The sequence below is a fragment of the Chiroxiphia lanceolata genome, chromosome 2 (genome assembly GCF_009829145.1).
Source record: "Chiroxiphia lanceolata isolate bChiLan1 chromosome 2, bChiLan1.pri, whole genome shotgun sequence".
NCBI classification, from domain to species: domain Eukaryota; kingdom Metazoa; phylum Chordata; class Aves; order Passeriformes; family Pipridae; genus Chiroxiphia; species Chiroxiphia lanceolata.
In genome coordinates, this window is record NC_045638.1 from 104,773,611 (window position 1) to 104,791,779 (window position 18,169).

The window sequence follows — 18,169 nt, forward strand, 5'->3', positions numbered from 1 at the left end:
AGCAATAGAGCTTGCAGTGCACTAGGGATTAGATACAGGGTCATTTGAAATCTGCAAATCCTTACCTTGATTTTGCTGCTTAGTCTTTGGAGAAGGAAGTTCAGTCTAGTTTAATGTTTCACTTTCTTGAGTACTAAAGAAATTAAAGCTTATCTCTGAAACAGTTACCCTGCTAAACAACACAAACTGCTAAGCCACAGAGCACAGCAATAAAGTAGATTGCATTGTAACATAATCCTGAAGATAAGACTGTTTAAAGCTTTGATCTGCTTTTTTTAGTTTCTGAAAGTTTCAACAGAAGTGTAGGTGCAGTTCTGAGAGTCAAGAAGCAATCTCTCTCCCGGGATGAGCCAAGACAGTATGGACTGTTACGGATTTCTTGTTTGTTTTTAAGCAGTTTGAAAATCCTTTCAGTCAAGAAGTCCTTGATTGAAATGGTCAAATTTGATTTATTTATGTTTACTTCAGTCTAATTCAGTGACCTTGGCTCCTGTTGGAGAAAGGGGGTGCCAAAGATCATTTTAATTTAAGTGTATTGTTTGCCAGTCTTACTGTGAAGCAAAAGTAAATGAAGAGACATACAATAAATTGCTGTATTTAATTAAGTGGATTTTGAGGAACTGGCAACCTTGATGATTCTGTGATTCTGTAAGTGGGTTGGGATATCTGCTGGCAAGATGCACGATGCAGGGGAGCATGTGCATGGGCATGTTCCAGCTGCACAGTGGTTTGGATCGGAAAGCAGGTGCAGAGCTACAGTCCTTACTTTGTCCTTTAAAATTCAGGATCGACACATCTCAGAGGATTCATAATTGACTTGAACTTAAGTTTATTCGGATGTTCCCTTTGCTTGTGCCTTTGAGTGCTTGGAAATGCACACCCTGTTTCTACTTGAGAATAATATCTCAGTATATTGGTGTGGAAGTTTTATTGGATATGATTGGACTTTGTTACACCACAACAGTGTTGTTCTCTAGGCGTTGACAGCACTGTGGTCAGTTGAGTCACTGGGAGCAATCTGAAGTGGTTTCTCCATTTGGCAACCATCCTAATCCTTTTGAGATTGTTATTTTGTAGAAGGAGGGAGGGGGGGAAGCTTTTCATTTTTCCAACTTTCTTAGAGTTGGCGGATTGAGTATTTCTGTTAGAGAAGCTGGTGTCAGGGTTCCCACTGGCTTCAGTGGAGCATGCAGTCCAAAGCCTCAAAAAACATTTTGCCATCTGTGTGGGAACAGACTGCAGGAGGAAGAAAGCTGGCAAGAAAATGTTCAGCTTCTTTTTTGGTGGGGGATGGAGCACTAAGACAGTATGTTCTTTGGTTTGCACGCTTCAGAGCTGCTCCTGGTAAAAGTACAGATGCCTTTAGGCAGCCCAGTGACTGGGAACTTCATGCATGTGGAGCTTTGGTGCTTAGATACCTATTGACGAGCAGCTTCTGTCAGAACTTTTCTCCTCCCTCATGTCTGCCAGGTTCAATAGCCAGCTCTGCAGCATTGTTCGTTACCTGTAAGTGGGAAAAATGCCCCAAAAGCTTTGGCCCCTAACCTGTGCTGTGTGCACAGCACTGCACTGTGAGCAGTGGGGCTTGCTGAGGAAGTGCAAAGACAAAGCATGGGTCTGCTGTGGTAATGCAGCAACAGAGAGGGATATTCTGCTACATGGGTTTTCATTCTGAAAAGAGCAGTAATAAGATGTTATAATTTTACTGAAAAAGAGTGCAGAGCCAGTGTTGGGCTGCTGAAGTGCCCTGGGAGAGTGCAAAGCCAGTGTTGGGCTGCTGAAGTGCCCTGGGAGATGCTGCATGTGTACTTGTAGTCTCAGACCTAGGGCTGACTCAGTCTGCCACTACTGACCTTGTGTCTGTGTGTGTGTGTGTGTGTGCAGTCTGGCTGACTTGGAAGTCTGGTGTAGAAAAGGGATGGTAGGACTTTGCTGGGTGTAGCACATTTGATGATGCCAATTTAATTTCTTGCTTTGCTTTCAAATTGGCATTTACTCCAGGACTCCAGGGCACAGCTTCATCTCAAGGATTGTTGGCTAAAATCCCTTGCTCTCAAAAGGGGGGATGACTGGGAGATTGTCCTGTTAAATACCCTTATGGACAATAATTCCGAGTCTCAACATGATGGCTTACTACTTTAGCAGCCACAGCATTTAGGAGAAAAGTTGGATTAGTTGGGTTTTCAGTCCAGTTTAGCAACTGGATATGAAGGCACCGACTAGTTTACTAAAATAAGCCAGAATATTTACATCTTTCTTGGACAAATTTCCAAGCTTTGTTGCAAAGGTGTTTGCAGGTAGCAGTCTTAAGAGACCTCTCTGTACTCTCCTTCTCTTCTCCTGACATGAAGCAAAATTGGAGAAACAGGACATTTTGAATAAAAGTGAATTCTAAATGAATTGAGCTTTGATGCTTTTAATGGTTAATGAAGATTTCTTAATATCCTGTTGGGCATTAGCTTTCAGTGGTGCTTTGTGAGTATTATCAAATATATGAGCGGTAGATACTGTTTCCTGTAAAGCAGAATTTGCACCATATATGTATTAACTGCATACTCTTATCATAAGGGGTCTTTTGCATTTGAAAATTACTTCAGTCTTCAATATAATGTAAGTTTAAAATGAAATCCTGAGTAAGTCCATGTGAGTCTGATCAGACTGAAGTACATTTTTTCAACTTATTCAACTTTCGTACTGGAATTTATTGCCTGTGTTTTGGAGCACTGTTATTTGAAACACAGACACATGTGAAACCTGAAAGACTAATGAAGTTCTGTCTTGGTAGTGGCTCCAAATTGAAGTTCACATGACTAGACAGGGCTTCAGAAAATGCTTAGTGACAGTTTCTATTGATGAGCTTTCATGGTGAATTTCATTTAATCTGAGTTATAGTTAATATTGGTACTGGACGTAGGAAGTACCTGATTTATCTTCAGCCATGTATTTGCAGGTTACTGTCCTAAGAGAGCAGTTTGCAGGCAGAATTGCTGTATCTGTGCAAGGCAGTGGTAAGGCACTTCTGATTACTCTTGATAAAGATGTTATGAGAAAGAACTTGGACAAAACCACAAATTTATAAATATTTGTCAAGAAATGATTGATTTTATTTCTTTGGAAAGAAAACCTTTATCCTATTTTTGCTAACACTAAATATTCTCTGTTTGTATTTTAAAACTATGGTCTGTGTAATGTATATCTCATCCACAAGAACAAGAATGATTAAAAAAGATTGCTGTTTGATTTATAAAGAAAAAAAAATGCAGTGTCATCTTAGAGCTGCTCAGGTTAGGTATCCTGTTTAAAGGACCAAGGCAGGGAAATATAAAACACTAAATACACGTCTCCTGGGTTCACAAACAAGAAATGTTACTGATCTGAATGTTTTTTCTGTAAATGTGCTCCCTATAGCTTCATTCCTCATGCTCAACTTCTGATTTTCTTCTTTTTTGTTTTGAGATCAGCTTTTATTTTAGAATATCAGATGGTCCATTTCTAAATCGAAGATTTCTCTGACTTTTTCTGAATTGCTTTCACTGCAGGACTAAACCTTGCATTGTTTTCCTGTGTGCTGGATGGTGGAGTACAACCACTGTTTCAGAATATGACCTTGTATTACCAATTCACATTCTTGGTACTAGAGCCTGAAGCTGATTTCAAGGAAAGGGAAATCACCACCACGTTTGTCTCTTGGGGCGTGCATGCAACTGAATCCAGGCTCTCAGAGTAATAAATTACCCTTTGGCTACTTCCGCAGTAAACTCAAGAATGCATAAATTAATTAGATTATGGAAAATGAGTTCTCGAGCCTGTTACTTTGTGACGGTTCTTGCATGGCCTCGAAGACAACTTTGACATAAAGTAGGTCATTTCGTCAGCAACAGAACTTAAAAACACTTGAATAGGGAACAATTTGTTTTTCAAGTATATTTTCATAGGTCTTATGCTACAGCCTAGGTATGTTTTGTACTGTGATCTCAACAAACATAACTCAGTCACATATGTTCCCGTTTGATAGAAGGGTGGGAGGTTTCTTTGGGTGAAGCTCGTGAAACTAGTTCAGTTTAGTAATTTGGTGATGTGAAATACATATTATAGCCCATTTATACTGATGATTTCTTTGAGAAGGAAATAGTAAATTTCCACATGTAGTGGTTTTTGCAAAGCTGTTTTGTTGTTTTATTTCATGCCTTCAGAACAGTACTTCTTCTTTGGGCAGAAATTGCTGGCACAAGATCTGCTTCTTTCCCTGCTGGCCCTTTCTGAAACGGATCATGCTTGAGATGAAATGCAGAGTTTCATCTTCCTTATGATAATACCACAAAAAGAAAGGTCAGACTTTTTTGTTTGGTTCTGTGGGTTTTTTTGTTGGGTTGTTTTTTTTTTTCTTCTCATGCTTGCTTTTTTAAAAGAACAGTAAGGACTGAAGATCCACATCAGCTGAGCCTTTACTGCCGTCCCTTGGATGCCAGTGCTGTAGCCAACACAGTTATATTTAAGCACCCTCCTTGTGCGTTAGTTGTCTGATGCAGATCACTGGCACTTGGTATATTGATGTGATGGAGGAGCTGCTGCCAGGACAGCCCTTTGCCTCACTTCTCTCCCACAGCCTGCAGGAGAACCTGTAAAACCAGACCCAAGCTCTCTAGCTGTTTACACTGTCCCACCTTCCTTGATCTGGTGATACAGTGCCTCAGGCAACCCTTTAAAGAGGGAAGTGGGTGGATGAAATCTGGTATCATGCCTAAAGGAAGAGATTTTTGTTATTGTTTTTAAACTACTTCTGGCTACATGTTTTTTCCCTCTTGGGAGGACAGCAGCACTTGTCCTTTGTACATATGTTACTTTGAGATAAAAATACTCTGTTAGCTTGATTAGGTATTATTCTTTCTCACGGCTCCAGTACTTAACCTTATTTGTGGAGAAATTTAATTAAAGAGTGCAAAAACATAAAAAAAAAAAACAAACCTGAAACAAACAAAAAAGCCACAAACAAACAAAAAAAAACACAAACCAAAAACCCACCAAAAAACCCTACTGCCTCAAAGCCAAAACTTTTTAAATGCTTCTGGTGATGCCGTAGAGTAACAGGCAGATGTAGTTTCACCTTCAAGCAGAATGAATCTATGAACAGGTTTGTGGTGACATGGCAAAGTGGACTCTCTGTGAATATGAAGTTCTGCCTATGGAGAAGTGTTTTGTTGCACCTGTAAGTGCTTAGAGTGGACAGGGAAGCAACTTAAAAGAGGCTGTAAGTCCAGCCCTGTTTACTCTGAGGTTTTACAGTATGGGAAGCTGGATATCCTCTGTAATTACATGAGAGGCTTTAGAGACCTGATGTGGTAAACAGAGTATTCCTGGTAGGGCCAAGTTTTTGGTTTGGTTTTCTTGCTGCATACAAGCATATTTATGCTATAAAATCAAGGACTTGAAAGGCAGTGAGGAGAATGTGTTTGACCGTGTAGCTTTATTTCTGCTTTTATAGGCTTCTGCCTTCCCTGAGTGCAAAGGGAAGTGCTCAGAGAAAGCCAATGTGTGAGTGTTCAGGGTTGAGCAGGCTGCTACACATCTGGCAGCTTTTCTGAATGCTTTAATTACAAGGTAAGTGGCAGTCTAGTGGGAAATTCCAGATAAAAGCATGTTAGGGACTTTTAACAGGAGAAATCGTGTATATACGAACCTTCAGGTGGGCAAACCAACCCAGCTGGTCACTGCACTAAAACCAGCTCATGTTTCTACCACTCTCCATACCCAAAGTACTTGGGATACTATACCAAGATTTTGTATGTGCCTTGCTCACAGAGAAAAGCAGTGAGTGAATGTTCTTGTGACCATGGGTAAAATGGCAGCAACATCTTGATGTCTGCCCCCATCATTTCCTCCCCCTCATCTGTGGATAATGCCATATGTGGATAACTGTGGATAAGTTCATCATATCTCCTTTCTCTCTCACATACCCCCACAACCCCTGTATGTTTTGTTATGTTTCACTTTCCTTTGTATATGATAGGAATAGTAAAGAAGGAAACTAGTTTGAGTGTTGAAAAGATTGCTGGCTTTGCGTGCTTGGAGATGAAAATGAACAAATTTAAAAGATGCTTAAGAGAAGAGGACAGAGTATTTGCCTCTTAACATGGAACTTAAGAGTCACTGGATGAGCAGAGAGGTTTGAAACAGGAACCAGCAGGATGCCAACATTGAGCAGATGGGAGAGGCAAGAGTTGGGGTGAAAGGAGTGGAAACAGCGGATGAGTTTTGTGGCATGAAACTCTTGAACAGCGACAGTGAAGCAACTGAGATGTTGGAAAGGATGTTTGGGCCCATTTACCAGGTGGGCCCAAAGAAATAGTTATAAGAGCAGTATGTGAAACTCCTAGATGAGGCTGAGGGTCGACTCAGGTAGTGAGGCTGCAGCTATTAAAAATTAAGGGGTGTTATGGATGGATGCTAGGGGATATGGCTGAAGGTAAGAAGTAGTATGTCTCTGGAAACTTGTCCTGAGAATTTGGAATTAAATGAAAAAATTCTCTGTCTAGTTTGGAAGACATTCAGCCTGGGATTACTTATTTATGCTAGGTAATTGCTTGGGGTTTTGATTTTAGGAATTGATTACTTCCATTTTGTTTTAAACTGCAGGGTTAAAAGGGTATATACATACACTCTTCCCAAATGGCAGCTGGAAATTAGTTCAAATACCTGAGATGTCATGCTGATTAACTTGCAGCAGCAGGCATCTGGGACTTGTGGTACAGGGCCTGTTCCTTCTTGGTTGCCTTGCTATTTCTCTTGTTGGCCCATGACAGAGAATTTGGAAGCTGCTCCAATGAAGCTAGTGCTGAGTTTGACTCTCCTTTTGTAATTCCCCCTGAGCAAGTGAAGGCATTACTTGGGTCACAGAGAATGACAGGAAAAGCTGGGATGCCAGCTAGCCCTGTAGCTTCACTTCTGTGTGTAGAAGGGAGCCCAGGAGTGAGTGGCTGAGCATGACAGGGCACAGCTGAAGCAGCAGAGATGTGGCAGAGGAGGAAAGGTGTTCCTGCTGACCATGGGAGCATGCTGGACAGAGGGATGATGGTTCCTGGGCAGGGGGCTGCCATAGGGAGAGCCATGGGGCTGTGTTAGGCAATGCTGACTGTGTAAATGCCAGAGGAAAACTGGAGGAGGCTAGAATGTGGTGGCTGGGAGATAGCCAGCGTGGCAGTATGGAGTTCATCTCTTGTCAAGCACAACAGCTGCTGTCTTGGACCTCTGGGGCTCTCTGGACTAGTAAAGTTGACCACATGTGGTGGTTTTCTGTTGGTGTGTTAAAATCTCTCTAAACTTTGCATGTCTTCTGGTCTCCCTCTTACCTGATGATTCAGTGCAGGGGTTATGCCCATACCTCTAACAACTCTTGTGTCCATGCAGGGGACTGCAGAGCTCACATAGGTTTACTGGGCTTTATTTATGGTTATAGTGGGTGTTGCTTCACATGGTTAGCCTGCAGGTCTGATCAAGAGTTATGGCAAGAGCAGGTGCATGAAAGGCAAGGGTTAAAAATCATAACTTGAGCCAGCAGCTGCTGGAGAAACAGGCAAAATAATTACATAAGCTGGTTGAAGCATGTGGCAACATAAAGGCAATAAGCATCCATAGTTCCATATGGTAAGTGTGTGCAGTTTAATGTTTGGGTTTTTTTTTTTACTTGTAAATGAGAGCATTCAAGGAAGGGTCTTTACGCACAAGAGTTTGTGATGCTCATGTTGTTCATCTATGGAGGTTTTTTGGTTTGACATAATTTTTAGCCTTTAAGTTACACGACTTTGCAGCAGCAAGTTAAAAAAAACCAAACAACAAAACCAAATCAAGACAAAAAGAAACCCACAGAAAAACCCAACAAACAACTAGATGAAGAATTCCTGCTTCTTGAGTCCCAATTTTGAGTTTAACTTAATCAGTGAAGATTCAACATTACCTTATACCAAGACCCTCTGTAGTAATATAGAAAAGGTCTTGTAAAAACCAGTAATAAACTATTTTTACATTGAGACTTATAGTACTTTTATTTTGCATATAGCTGTCTGTTTTCCAGACACAGACTGCAGGGCTGAGAACAGGGCATTTCATTCAGGGCTGATGGTGCTTGTGTCACTGCTGCTCATGTGACACCACTCCTGCAGCTGATCTTGGACATCTGGGACTCTGCAGTGTCGCTGCTTCCGAAGGCGTAGAGTGGAAAGGTTGCAGAGACACAGAAATCATTGTCATATCCTTCCTCTGCATGGACATGCCAAACACGTGGAAATGAGCGCAGCAGGTCTGCTTGTTACTGCTCTTCAGTAACACATCAGTGCAAAATACTGGGGACCACGTATATACTTTAGAAAGGAATAGAAATAGGTTTTGATCCAACTGTAATTTGTTGATCTGGAACTGAGGGCTTGTTTTCATAGTTGGAGCATTGTTTAGCTGTCCTTCAGATGTGATTGGTGCCAAAGGATGTTTTCCACAAGCAATTTTAAGACCACAGTCTTCCTAAACATTGGTTATTAAACATGTATGTTCTTTTGTGCTTGTAGTAACTGTTTGCAGATTACTTCACTGAAGTGATAAAAAAAACACTTCTTTGCTCATTTCAAACAGAGGTAGGTAAATGGTTACCTCTGTCACATTTGTGATTTTTGTTTACAATTTTAAAAAGTAAATTGTCTGATAATTGCTGTGAACAGTTCTCAGTATTTAAAGTAACATCGATACTGTAAGTATAGTATATTTAAAGCACAAAGTCACATGGTTCAGCTGGAAGTAAACTTGTCCACAGAGTAACTTGTGTGGTTGTTTGTTGTTTTTCTTTTTTGGGGAAGGCTGTGGGAGGACAGCACAGGGGAAAGTCTGGATGTAATCAAACTCTATCCTAGTTTGAGTTATCTTCCCCTGTCAAAGTGTTCAAATGATCCAAGTTGCTAAAGATGCAACTGCTAAAACCACCCTCATTTTTGTTCTGACTATTTATAGCTGTAACTTCTTAATTTCTTTTATCTGTATGAATATTCCTGGGGGGGGGGGGGGTGTGATTCATCTTGCCAGAAGTTAACTGGAAGCATCACACAGCTGATACACATTTTAGTCCTAAATCCATCCATAATCAGAGCTAGTAGTGGTAAACACAAATATAAGTAAGATTATATGAAATTCTCAGAAGCCTGACTGGCTTTTTAGATTATTGTTTCTGCAGTCGGTATATAAGGAGAGCTGGTAATGTCAGTGGAAGTAAATGAACTGTAACTCTTGATTGCCACTTATATTTTCTAGATTAAGTTGATCTGTGTTTCTTCTGTGGTTTCTTTTAAGATGTATTAAGGGAATTGCTCTACAGCAAGTTGTGATAATTTTGAAAGTTTGGATCTCCTGCAACTTTCTAGCACTGCTCGTGTGGACTCTCTAGAAGGAACACTGGCTCATTAGGGACACTATAAATAAATATGAGGCTCATTTTTCTGTGCCACTAAGTAGGTCCCACTTCAATTCAGAGCAAATACCTTATGTAAGTCTAGTGAGGGGAACTTTCCTCAGCACATACACTGGCATTAACCTATTGATAATGAAATTCAAAGCCTGTTTTCTCTCGTGAAGGGTGAACGGAGCTTTGTGTGACCTGTCAGAGGAAATTAGGAGTTTAGTAACTGATGTAGAAGCAGAAGAAGAGGCCTCTTTGTGTTTCTTTGTCCTTGCGTACTTTTGACAAATGCTGTTAACTGCTTAGAATTTGGTTCATTGTACTAACCACCAGTTAAAATGGTGGTTTGGGGAAATAGTAAAAATAAAAGTAATAAGTTATTTCCCTCTCTAATCTTATTGTTTCAGTGAGGGCCTACACTAATAGTGCACTCTTACTCATTAGAAATTCACCTCAGGAAAGCAACTGAGTGTGTTTTTGTTCTCATGGAACAAAATCCTACTTCCTGTCACTTTAAAGCTATGCGCATCTTCATGTGGATGAATAAATTGGTTTGATTTTTTTTTGTCTTGATTTTTTTCTGAAACATTCCCGTTCAGCCATTGTGAAATTTTTTTAGTTGTCTTCATTTAAGGCATCTACTTCCTCTGTCAGTGACAAGTGACACTTAACCGTGAGGAATGTTACGATGTCCCTGATGAGAAGGTGTTGGTGTCACTGTGATATATCAAGCATGTGGCTTGTGACAGCACCCAATGTTATGTAACTGTGGGCTGTAATTACTGGAATGTGACCCGTTTACAGAGGTAGGAACCTGGAAGAGTGCAGCATGGCAATGCTAAAGGCAGTGTCCAGAGAAGATCAAATCTTTCTCTTGCAGTGTGTTTGTTAGCTCTTGAGGCAGCTCTGGTGCCTTGTGGTGTAATATTTACACAGCAGTTAAGGTGTGAAGTTTCCTGCTCTGTGACCTCCTAATCCATTTTGGCAGTGCTGTGGCAGGAGTCAAGAGCATGAGCGTGTGCAGATATGTTTGCTGAACTGAGGGGACCCAAGGGAAAAGATAGAGAGCTTGAGGAAGAAAGGGGAACTTTCCTTGAACCTTGCTGTTTAAGTTCAGAGTTCAGGATTTGAAGCACTGATGGAGCAGGGGGAGCTGCAAGTTCCTTTGGAACCGTTTTCAGTGAGCAGTGTGAAAATGGTGCTCTGTTTGTAACGTGGACGATGACCATCAGCCTCAGTCACAAAAAGAACAAAGCAAAACTGCAATCTTCTGAGGGCAGGAAACTTTCCCTCTTTAAGTCTTCAGTTTTGCCCTTTGGTCTTTATTGAATTGTGCTGTGTCTCGTGAGCTGGGTTAACATCCAAGGCTGCACCTTCAGCCTCCCCGATGCTTCAGCCGTCGGCTGTAGTGAGCTGAAAGTGCTGTCAAAACTGGCAGAGATGTATCAGATGGCTTCTTTGAAGTGCTTGCACAAGGCAAGAAGTATCTGATTAAAAAATTCTATTTTGTAATAGAAGGCAGGGTTAAAATTCAAACTCTGTAGCATTGTTTAACCAGTGTTTCGTTCTGTAGTCACTTCCTTGGCATTGTTACTGTACCTGCCCTTTTTTTGTGCATTAGGCTGTTAATATAGTTTGATTTTACAATTATACTAGCCCATTCCTGTCTCTTAATGAAAGTAAGAATTATATCCAATTATTTCTAATCATGCATTGATTACTTTCTGTTGTTCCCATGCATGTGGACCAGAGCATAATCATTCGAAGACTACTGATCTCATATGTGAGGAGGCTGTAGTGTTGTTTGTTAGTGTCTTTTAAAGTTTGAGACTTTTCCTCAAGCTGAGTGAAATAGCCTACTTGCTTCATTTTTTGCCAGTGTTAGATTTTAGCCTTTATTCAGGGGAGTGCCTTCTCATCACAGAAAGTCTTGAATTTGGGCTCTCCTTGAAGACTTTTGCGCAGAACAAACTAGTCCCATAGAGCCTCAGTAGCATCAACAGTGATATTCTGCAGGTTTAGAAATACCTATTTCATGTTGTTACAAACATCCATCATATCTAGAAACTTTACTGACAATAAAACCTCCCTGGTACTTAATACAGGCTTTGCACACCTGCTGTGAGCTTGGTGGAGATCCGTGATTCAAACAAATCAGCAGGGCTGTTGAGGTTCTTCCAGGGGTTTTTCAGGCACTGGTTTTGGACTCTCAGAATTCACCAATCTTAACCCAGCTCTCTCTATTGTGGATTATGTTCCTTCTCTACAGGATGTTTTTGGAGCATCTGCAATTGCTTCAGATTTGTTCCTTGTTTTGCTTTTCCACTGGTAGGTAGACAGTAGTTTTCAGTGCACCTAAATCCTCAGAGTTGACACACTTGGAAATTTGTTAGGATTGCTAGAGAAAAAGCAAAAGAAAACTAGAACCTTCTTTCTGAGTTTGATGTTACGGCTGGTAGATAGCCAGTTTGAAAAATGAAAAGCAAGAGCCGTGGGCTGTGTCAGCAGCTGCTGTGGTACAGTGAGTTGGGAGCGTGGAGTGAAGCAGCAGGGGCTGTGTCCACGCTGAGTGCACTTGGCAGGTTTTACCTTGGCTGGCCCTGGCCTGCTGGTGTGGGCTAACCACTCATTAGGTGTGCTCCAGGAGCCCATGTTCCTTTTAAGTGTTATCCATAAGGATGTGGTTTGTGTGCTCTGAAATTCCTTCCCAGCGTAGTGTGAGGTAACGTGCTCCTGGTGGAATGAAATGTTGAGCGCAGGAGGTGACTGGGAGGTGTGTCTACACAGAAGTCAGTGACTAAGACCCATCCTCAGTGAAGGTGGTCATATAAGCCATTATTGGCAGTAAAATTGGAAAAGGGGGATGGGATAAAGGGGTTCAGGGGGATAGAAAGCCGAAGTTGTGGTTTGTCAATAAATTAGTCAACCAGTTTGTTGTGATGGCATGGTTGTGGATGTAGAAGTGTATTGCAGTATTAAAGCAGATAGAATGTTGATCTCGGCAATTTAAAAATTGGTCATGTAAGCCTAAATACTAATAACTCATTCAACAGGCTGTTGATACTATGCAGGGGGAAAGAATTATGATGTTTGTTAAAATAGTTGAGATAAACATAAAGACATGCTATTAATTTTAGTTGAATGAAGATTATGCCCTGTACATATGGATTTTTGCAGTAGCTGAGACATGGAGGAGAACATGAAACACCTGTTTACCTGATCTTTAGCTTAGTCAAGCATAACTGTCCAAGTTATAATTTTGACAGCCAGCTGTTACCACCATAATTATTCTGAGCTGGCAGCCACGTGTTTTTACTGATGAACAGACACAGAGAAGAGAGGAAAAATTAATATTGTGTTGATGATATCCACGTTCCAAACACATGACAGTATTGCATGACCTAGAGTGGATATTTGTGATAACATTTGTCCTTTTTAATACTTTTAACTCCAGGTCTACCCTGAATTGCAAATCACCAATGTTGTTGAAGCCAACCAGCCAGTAACGATCCAGAACTGGTGCAAGAGGGGATGGAAGCAGTGCAATGGCCACCCACATATTGTGGTTCCCTACAGGTGTTTGGGTGAGTGACTCGATTTCAGTCTGGTTTTCTTGCTCTCATTTTTTCAGTCTCTTCATGAAAAAGATAGAGAATCTACATAAATATCTTCAGAAACTTCAGTATTATCATCTTTTCTGAGGTGGGTTTTGTCGAATTGTTCAGTTCTTTGAAACTGAATTAACTAGAAAGGAAATACTCCTGCTCTTCCCAGTGCTGTTTTCATGAGTGACTACAAACCAGTCTTCCGCTTACTCCGATTTTTGTCATTATCTGTCCTCTCCCCTCTTTTCTTTACGTATAGACAAGCATATGTACACCCAGTTTACAGGTTTGTTTGCTTATCAGTTATCCATCTTTTCCCTAAGCACTACTTTTTTCCCCCTCGTTATTTTTTTAATATCTATTATTATGATAAGAAATATCTATTTCTTATGTGAAAGACAATCTGTTTTTATTGAAAAAAAGCAAAAGCTAGATTATGAATCTCCCTGTTTCTTTCTGCAACTTTATTTTTGTAGCAGTTGCTTGGTACTCTCTCCTGTGTCCTTGGTGCTTTGAATCAATTAAAAGGGAGGTTTGGGCCTTCAATTTTTTGTTAAACCTTACTTCTGTCAGCATCTGGAAAATGGAATCACATTAATTTGATGTTTTCATTAACATTCTGGGTGCAGCATTTCCTTGAGGCTATTCAGTGAGCTATTTAAATATGTTGCTTTACCACTGCAATTTGATTTATGATAAGTGGTGGAATTCAGAGCTAGAACTTGCTTTTCTACTAATCCAGAGCAACTAGAAGGCACGGAAAGCAACTCAGACCAGTTATTCTCTGAAAAAAATAATGAAAGAAATCCAGAAAATGCACGATGTTTCTAGAATTTTTGTTCATTTGTGAACAAAACACATGGCACACTCTGTCTGATGCCCAGGCAGCGGCTGTGTCATCTTAGCAAAGCTGGACCTGCAAACTAACTAACAAGAAGGTTACCAATCTGGTAGAAGATGCCAAAACAGCAGGTGTACAAAATCTGTACCAAGTACCAGGGAAGTTTTATTGTCCGTAAAGTTTCTAGATATGATGGATGTTTGTATGGATACAAACCAGGTGTTTCTAACACTGCAGAATATCATTGTTGATGCTACTGAGGCTCTACGGGACTAGTTTGTTCTGGGCAAAAGTCTTCAGGGAGAGCCCAGATTCAAGACTTTCTGTGATGAGAAGGACCTGCCTATATCAATATGAATTCTGACTGTGGGAAGGAGCCTGCTGGTTTTGGTGTGTTTTCCAGACTTCTACATGAGTTGAGTTGGCCAGTCCCACCACATGTTTTAATGTTAAAAGGGACATGCTCTTCTACCCATTTTTTGCTGAGTTTTCTTTGGTTTTTCGTAGTTAGGATAGAAACATCAGCTTGTAGTGTCAATACATGTGTAGAGCCAGATAAGCAATTGTTAGAGGTAAGGCAGAACTGCAATCTCACCTAGAGTCATCATGATATATTTGATCAGCTTCCATGCAAGTGCACTTACACTAATGAGAGATGTGGCGGAAGAACATCAGACTAGTGGTACTATAAAAACTAATTTTTATTATTTATTGTCTTGTTATCATAATCAAAGCTCTGAATTAAGATCAGGGAACTGTTATGCTCAGGTCTCTGTTTTTATGTAGATTTGGTCAGTGCCCTGGAGAACTTACAACCTAATTTAAGCTAAAAGACAATGTCATTGGAAGAGCAAATGAATATAAATTGGCCATGAATAAATTTAATCTGCAAATTATAAGGAAGTATCTGCAAGCATAAGGAGCTCCAACAGTCTTCTGGTAAAAGGCATAAGAAGTCTAATCATGTAGAAGGAAGTTCATAAATTTATGAACAGGACTATATGCAGTTCCTTGCAGGAGTGAGAAGCTGGACTTGGACTTTTAAGGTGTCTTTCTTGAGTTGCAGTTTTGAAGGAAAAATTATTGCAGGTTGTATGTCTGTTAGATAGCAAGGTAGGGTTTGAAGGCAAAAAATTTAGACTTTTAAACACTTCATGCTCATTAGCACTTAGCTCCTGTTTTCTATTTTTCAATGCCCCCATATGTTATTTTTTATCTGATTTCATTGTAATTGAAGTTTATGCAGTCATTTCTGCCAGTGTTTGTGTTTGTCATCCTCCTTCTATGCTGACATGCATCTTTTGCCCCTGATTAGAATAAATCTTAGATACTGATGTTCCCAAGGGTTTACTGGGGATAGGTGACCACATAATTACTTCCTCTGGAGGAGAAATGGTGACTGTGGCCATTATCTGTGATTTCTCTGTCAACCAGCACTGATTTCTCTGTCAACCAGCACTCGTGCTCGTTGTGTGTTGTACTTTCTTACATGTGGTAAAAGTTCATTAGAGGAGGAGGATGGAGAAGTGGGTCATTTCCCCACACATGAGGCTGAGAGCACAGCCCGTTGAGAGAAGTCATTCCTGCCCAAAAGTGTTATTTGGGGTTTTTTTAACTGAGTATTTATTTAGTTTTTCGGTTGGACAATTAATTACCCTTTTAAATTACTTTGATTTTTTTTCTGTAGTATAAAAGTTGTGGTCAAATACCTTGAATATTCTTGGTGCCTTATATGTCAAGGGGTAGACTGGAGGCAGGGAGTTGATTGAATTCAGTGTGTCAGTGTGTCATAGCTTTGGCAGACTATCACTTCTCGTAATTTTATCCAATATCATGTTGGCTTGTTGAGGTCTTTTTCGTAGGTAATCTTATAACCTGAACTAACAGCTCAGTGTTATGAGGATACTGATTTTATAAATTATCACCGTGAGCAGTACTATGTCTGTCTTGAAATACTTTTTCCTAAATCTTATTTTTTTTACAGAGCTGAGGAGTCCAGAGACCTTCTTTATTTCTTTGTCTCCTCCTAGTACTTCCTCAGTGTTAAAAGATAATTTATAAAAGTTGCATCTCGCCTAGCAGCTCTGCATGTGCCTCAGCTGTCCTTGGTGTGAGCAATTTCAGAAGTTGGGCATTGGCAGTGCCCATTCCTTGGTAATTTTAGTGCTGAATAGACCCTTGCTGTAGACCACTGTTAAAGCTATCTGGTAAGAATTAAGATGCCGTAAGTACATTTGGCAGTGGGCAGCTTATTTCAGGGTTGAGCATTAATTTTACTTTGCTGTGAGGATCACCTCGAGTATCTTGAGTCAGCGCAGTAGTTTCTTCCATCGTGACATTTATTTTTCACAGGGTTGAGAAGCAGTGAGTGACAGAAATCTGGCTGCTCTCAGGCCAGAGCGTCTTCACAGTCCATTTGCATTGCAGTCATCAGCCGAGGCTTTCTGAGACGTGTGGAGAACATATCACTACAGCCCTTGGCTGCTCCAGGGGTTTTTCATCTTTGAGACTCCTGCAGGACAGTAGTTACAGCATTTGTTTGTAGCAGTACACTTTAGTAACATCTGTGAGATTGACTAGGTTTCACAGCTTCATATTTTCTTAAGAGAATGCAACTAAACAATAAAAGCCATAATTTAAATAAGGCAAATGAAAGTCCCTTATTTGGGTCAGCCATGTGTCTTTGCAGTGACCACAGAAATATGACCTCTAAAAATATTTCTATTTGAATCCAAAGAAGAAGAGCTTTTAATGAAATATAAGCTATGATTTTTGTGCCTGTGTGCAGGACTTTGCAGTGTTCTTAAATCTGAAAGCTTTCAGAAAATATTCTCGTGCAATAAATCTGATTTACCAGTGTATTCATTGTGTGCTCTCAAGGACATGGGATTACTGTACAGTTTCAATTTGCTGAAGAGGGGAAACTTCTCGTGAAAAGAAAATTTTTGAGTAAATTTTAGTTACCTTTGGGAACACACTGAAGGCATTTACCTTAAAACTGTCTTCCTGCTTTTAGAAAACATCTTCCAATGTGTCCTTATTATGGCTTTCAAGCTCTGTCAGCCACTTTGTGACAAAAATAAGAATCTTGATGGCTATTTAGGTCTCTTGAATGTGGTGTCAGTGCTGCCTACAAGGGACAAACGTGTGGGATTTGAGGTTTAGTTGGGATTCTTTTACTAATACAAATCTTAAAGAGTTAATTTATGCTACTTGAGTGAGGGATGTATTGCTGGACATAGAGCCATGGATGTGTCTAGGTGATCAGGCGAAGATGAGGAGCCATGGGATGTGCTGGTGGAAGGGTGGGCATCTGGAGCGCTCCCTTCTCACAGTGTCAGTGTTTGTGCTGCCATCCATCCTGACAACTGCAGCAGGCACATGGCATGTGGTTCTAAAACTAAGCCCTCCAAAATGGTGACAGCAGACTTGCTGGGTGGCACAGCTGCAGGGTTGCATCAGACAGTGCCAAAAAGCCAGAGTTTCTGCTTTGCTTTATGGAAACTGTTGTTGGGGAAATAGCATTGCCACTCACCTGGCATGTAAGTGTTGGTAGGAGCTCTGCCACCAACAGCAGGAGGGCAGGATTTCTGCCTCTGTCAGGGCAGTGTGGATAAAAAGTTGTTCTGGTTTGTGCTCTCTCCTGTCTTCACTGCATGCCTGAGGAAAAGCAGCTGGTGAATTCGTGCAGTGTGGGCTGTGAAATGAGGTAATTCATTCCCTGTTCCTTGCTGGTGGTGGGAGCAGGCATCCTTGTCTCTGTGCCATGTCTCTTTGAATACCTTGGATAAATTTGTGGCCATGCTTTTCTGAATAGGTGACCTTTCCTTTTCTATTGGTGAAATACACACCAGCAGAGCTGCTTATTGTGCATCACAGCCCTGGAGAGGGAGGAGAGGCTCAGTTATGTGAATGTTGGTAGATCAGTCGTGGCCATGGCAGGCAGGACATGGTGAGGGTAAAAGGGAAGTTACCAGGGCACTGATTAAGTGTGCTGTGTAAAGTGCTTGCTCATGTGTGACTCTGCCTCATTATCCTGTTAATGTATGCTGCTAAGCACTGCACTCAGACAGTGTTTGAAGGATCCAGATGTATTGGAATCTCATTATGTATATAGCCTCTGTCAATCCAAACGTGATTACTTGCAGTCATTTGTTCATAAACAAGTGAATTAGGTTATATGACAAGTATGTTTTGCTGTTTGGTTACGAAGTGAAAAGCTGGCTTCTGTTTCTGGTTTTAACAAAAACATTTTTGAAAATACTTATTAACTTGTCATGCTTTATTATT

General features: G+C 40.7%; 1 protein-coding gene across 1 annotated transcript in view; it reads left to right on the forward strand.

Annotated features, from left to right (window-relative positions):
- The window catches only part of APP (amyloid beta precursor protein), a 204,558-nt gene that overhangs the window by 53,234 nt on the left and 133,155 nt on the right, over positions 1–18,169 (forward strand). The window contains 1 exon segment of the mRNA XM_032680859.1: positions 12,888–13,017. Within this exon segment, the coding sequence (XP_032536750.1) occupies positions 12,888–13,017 (130 nt within the window).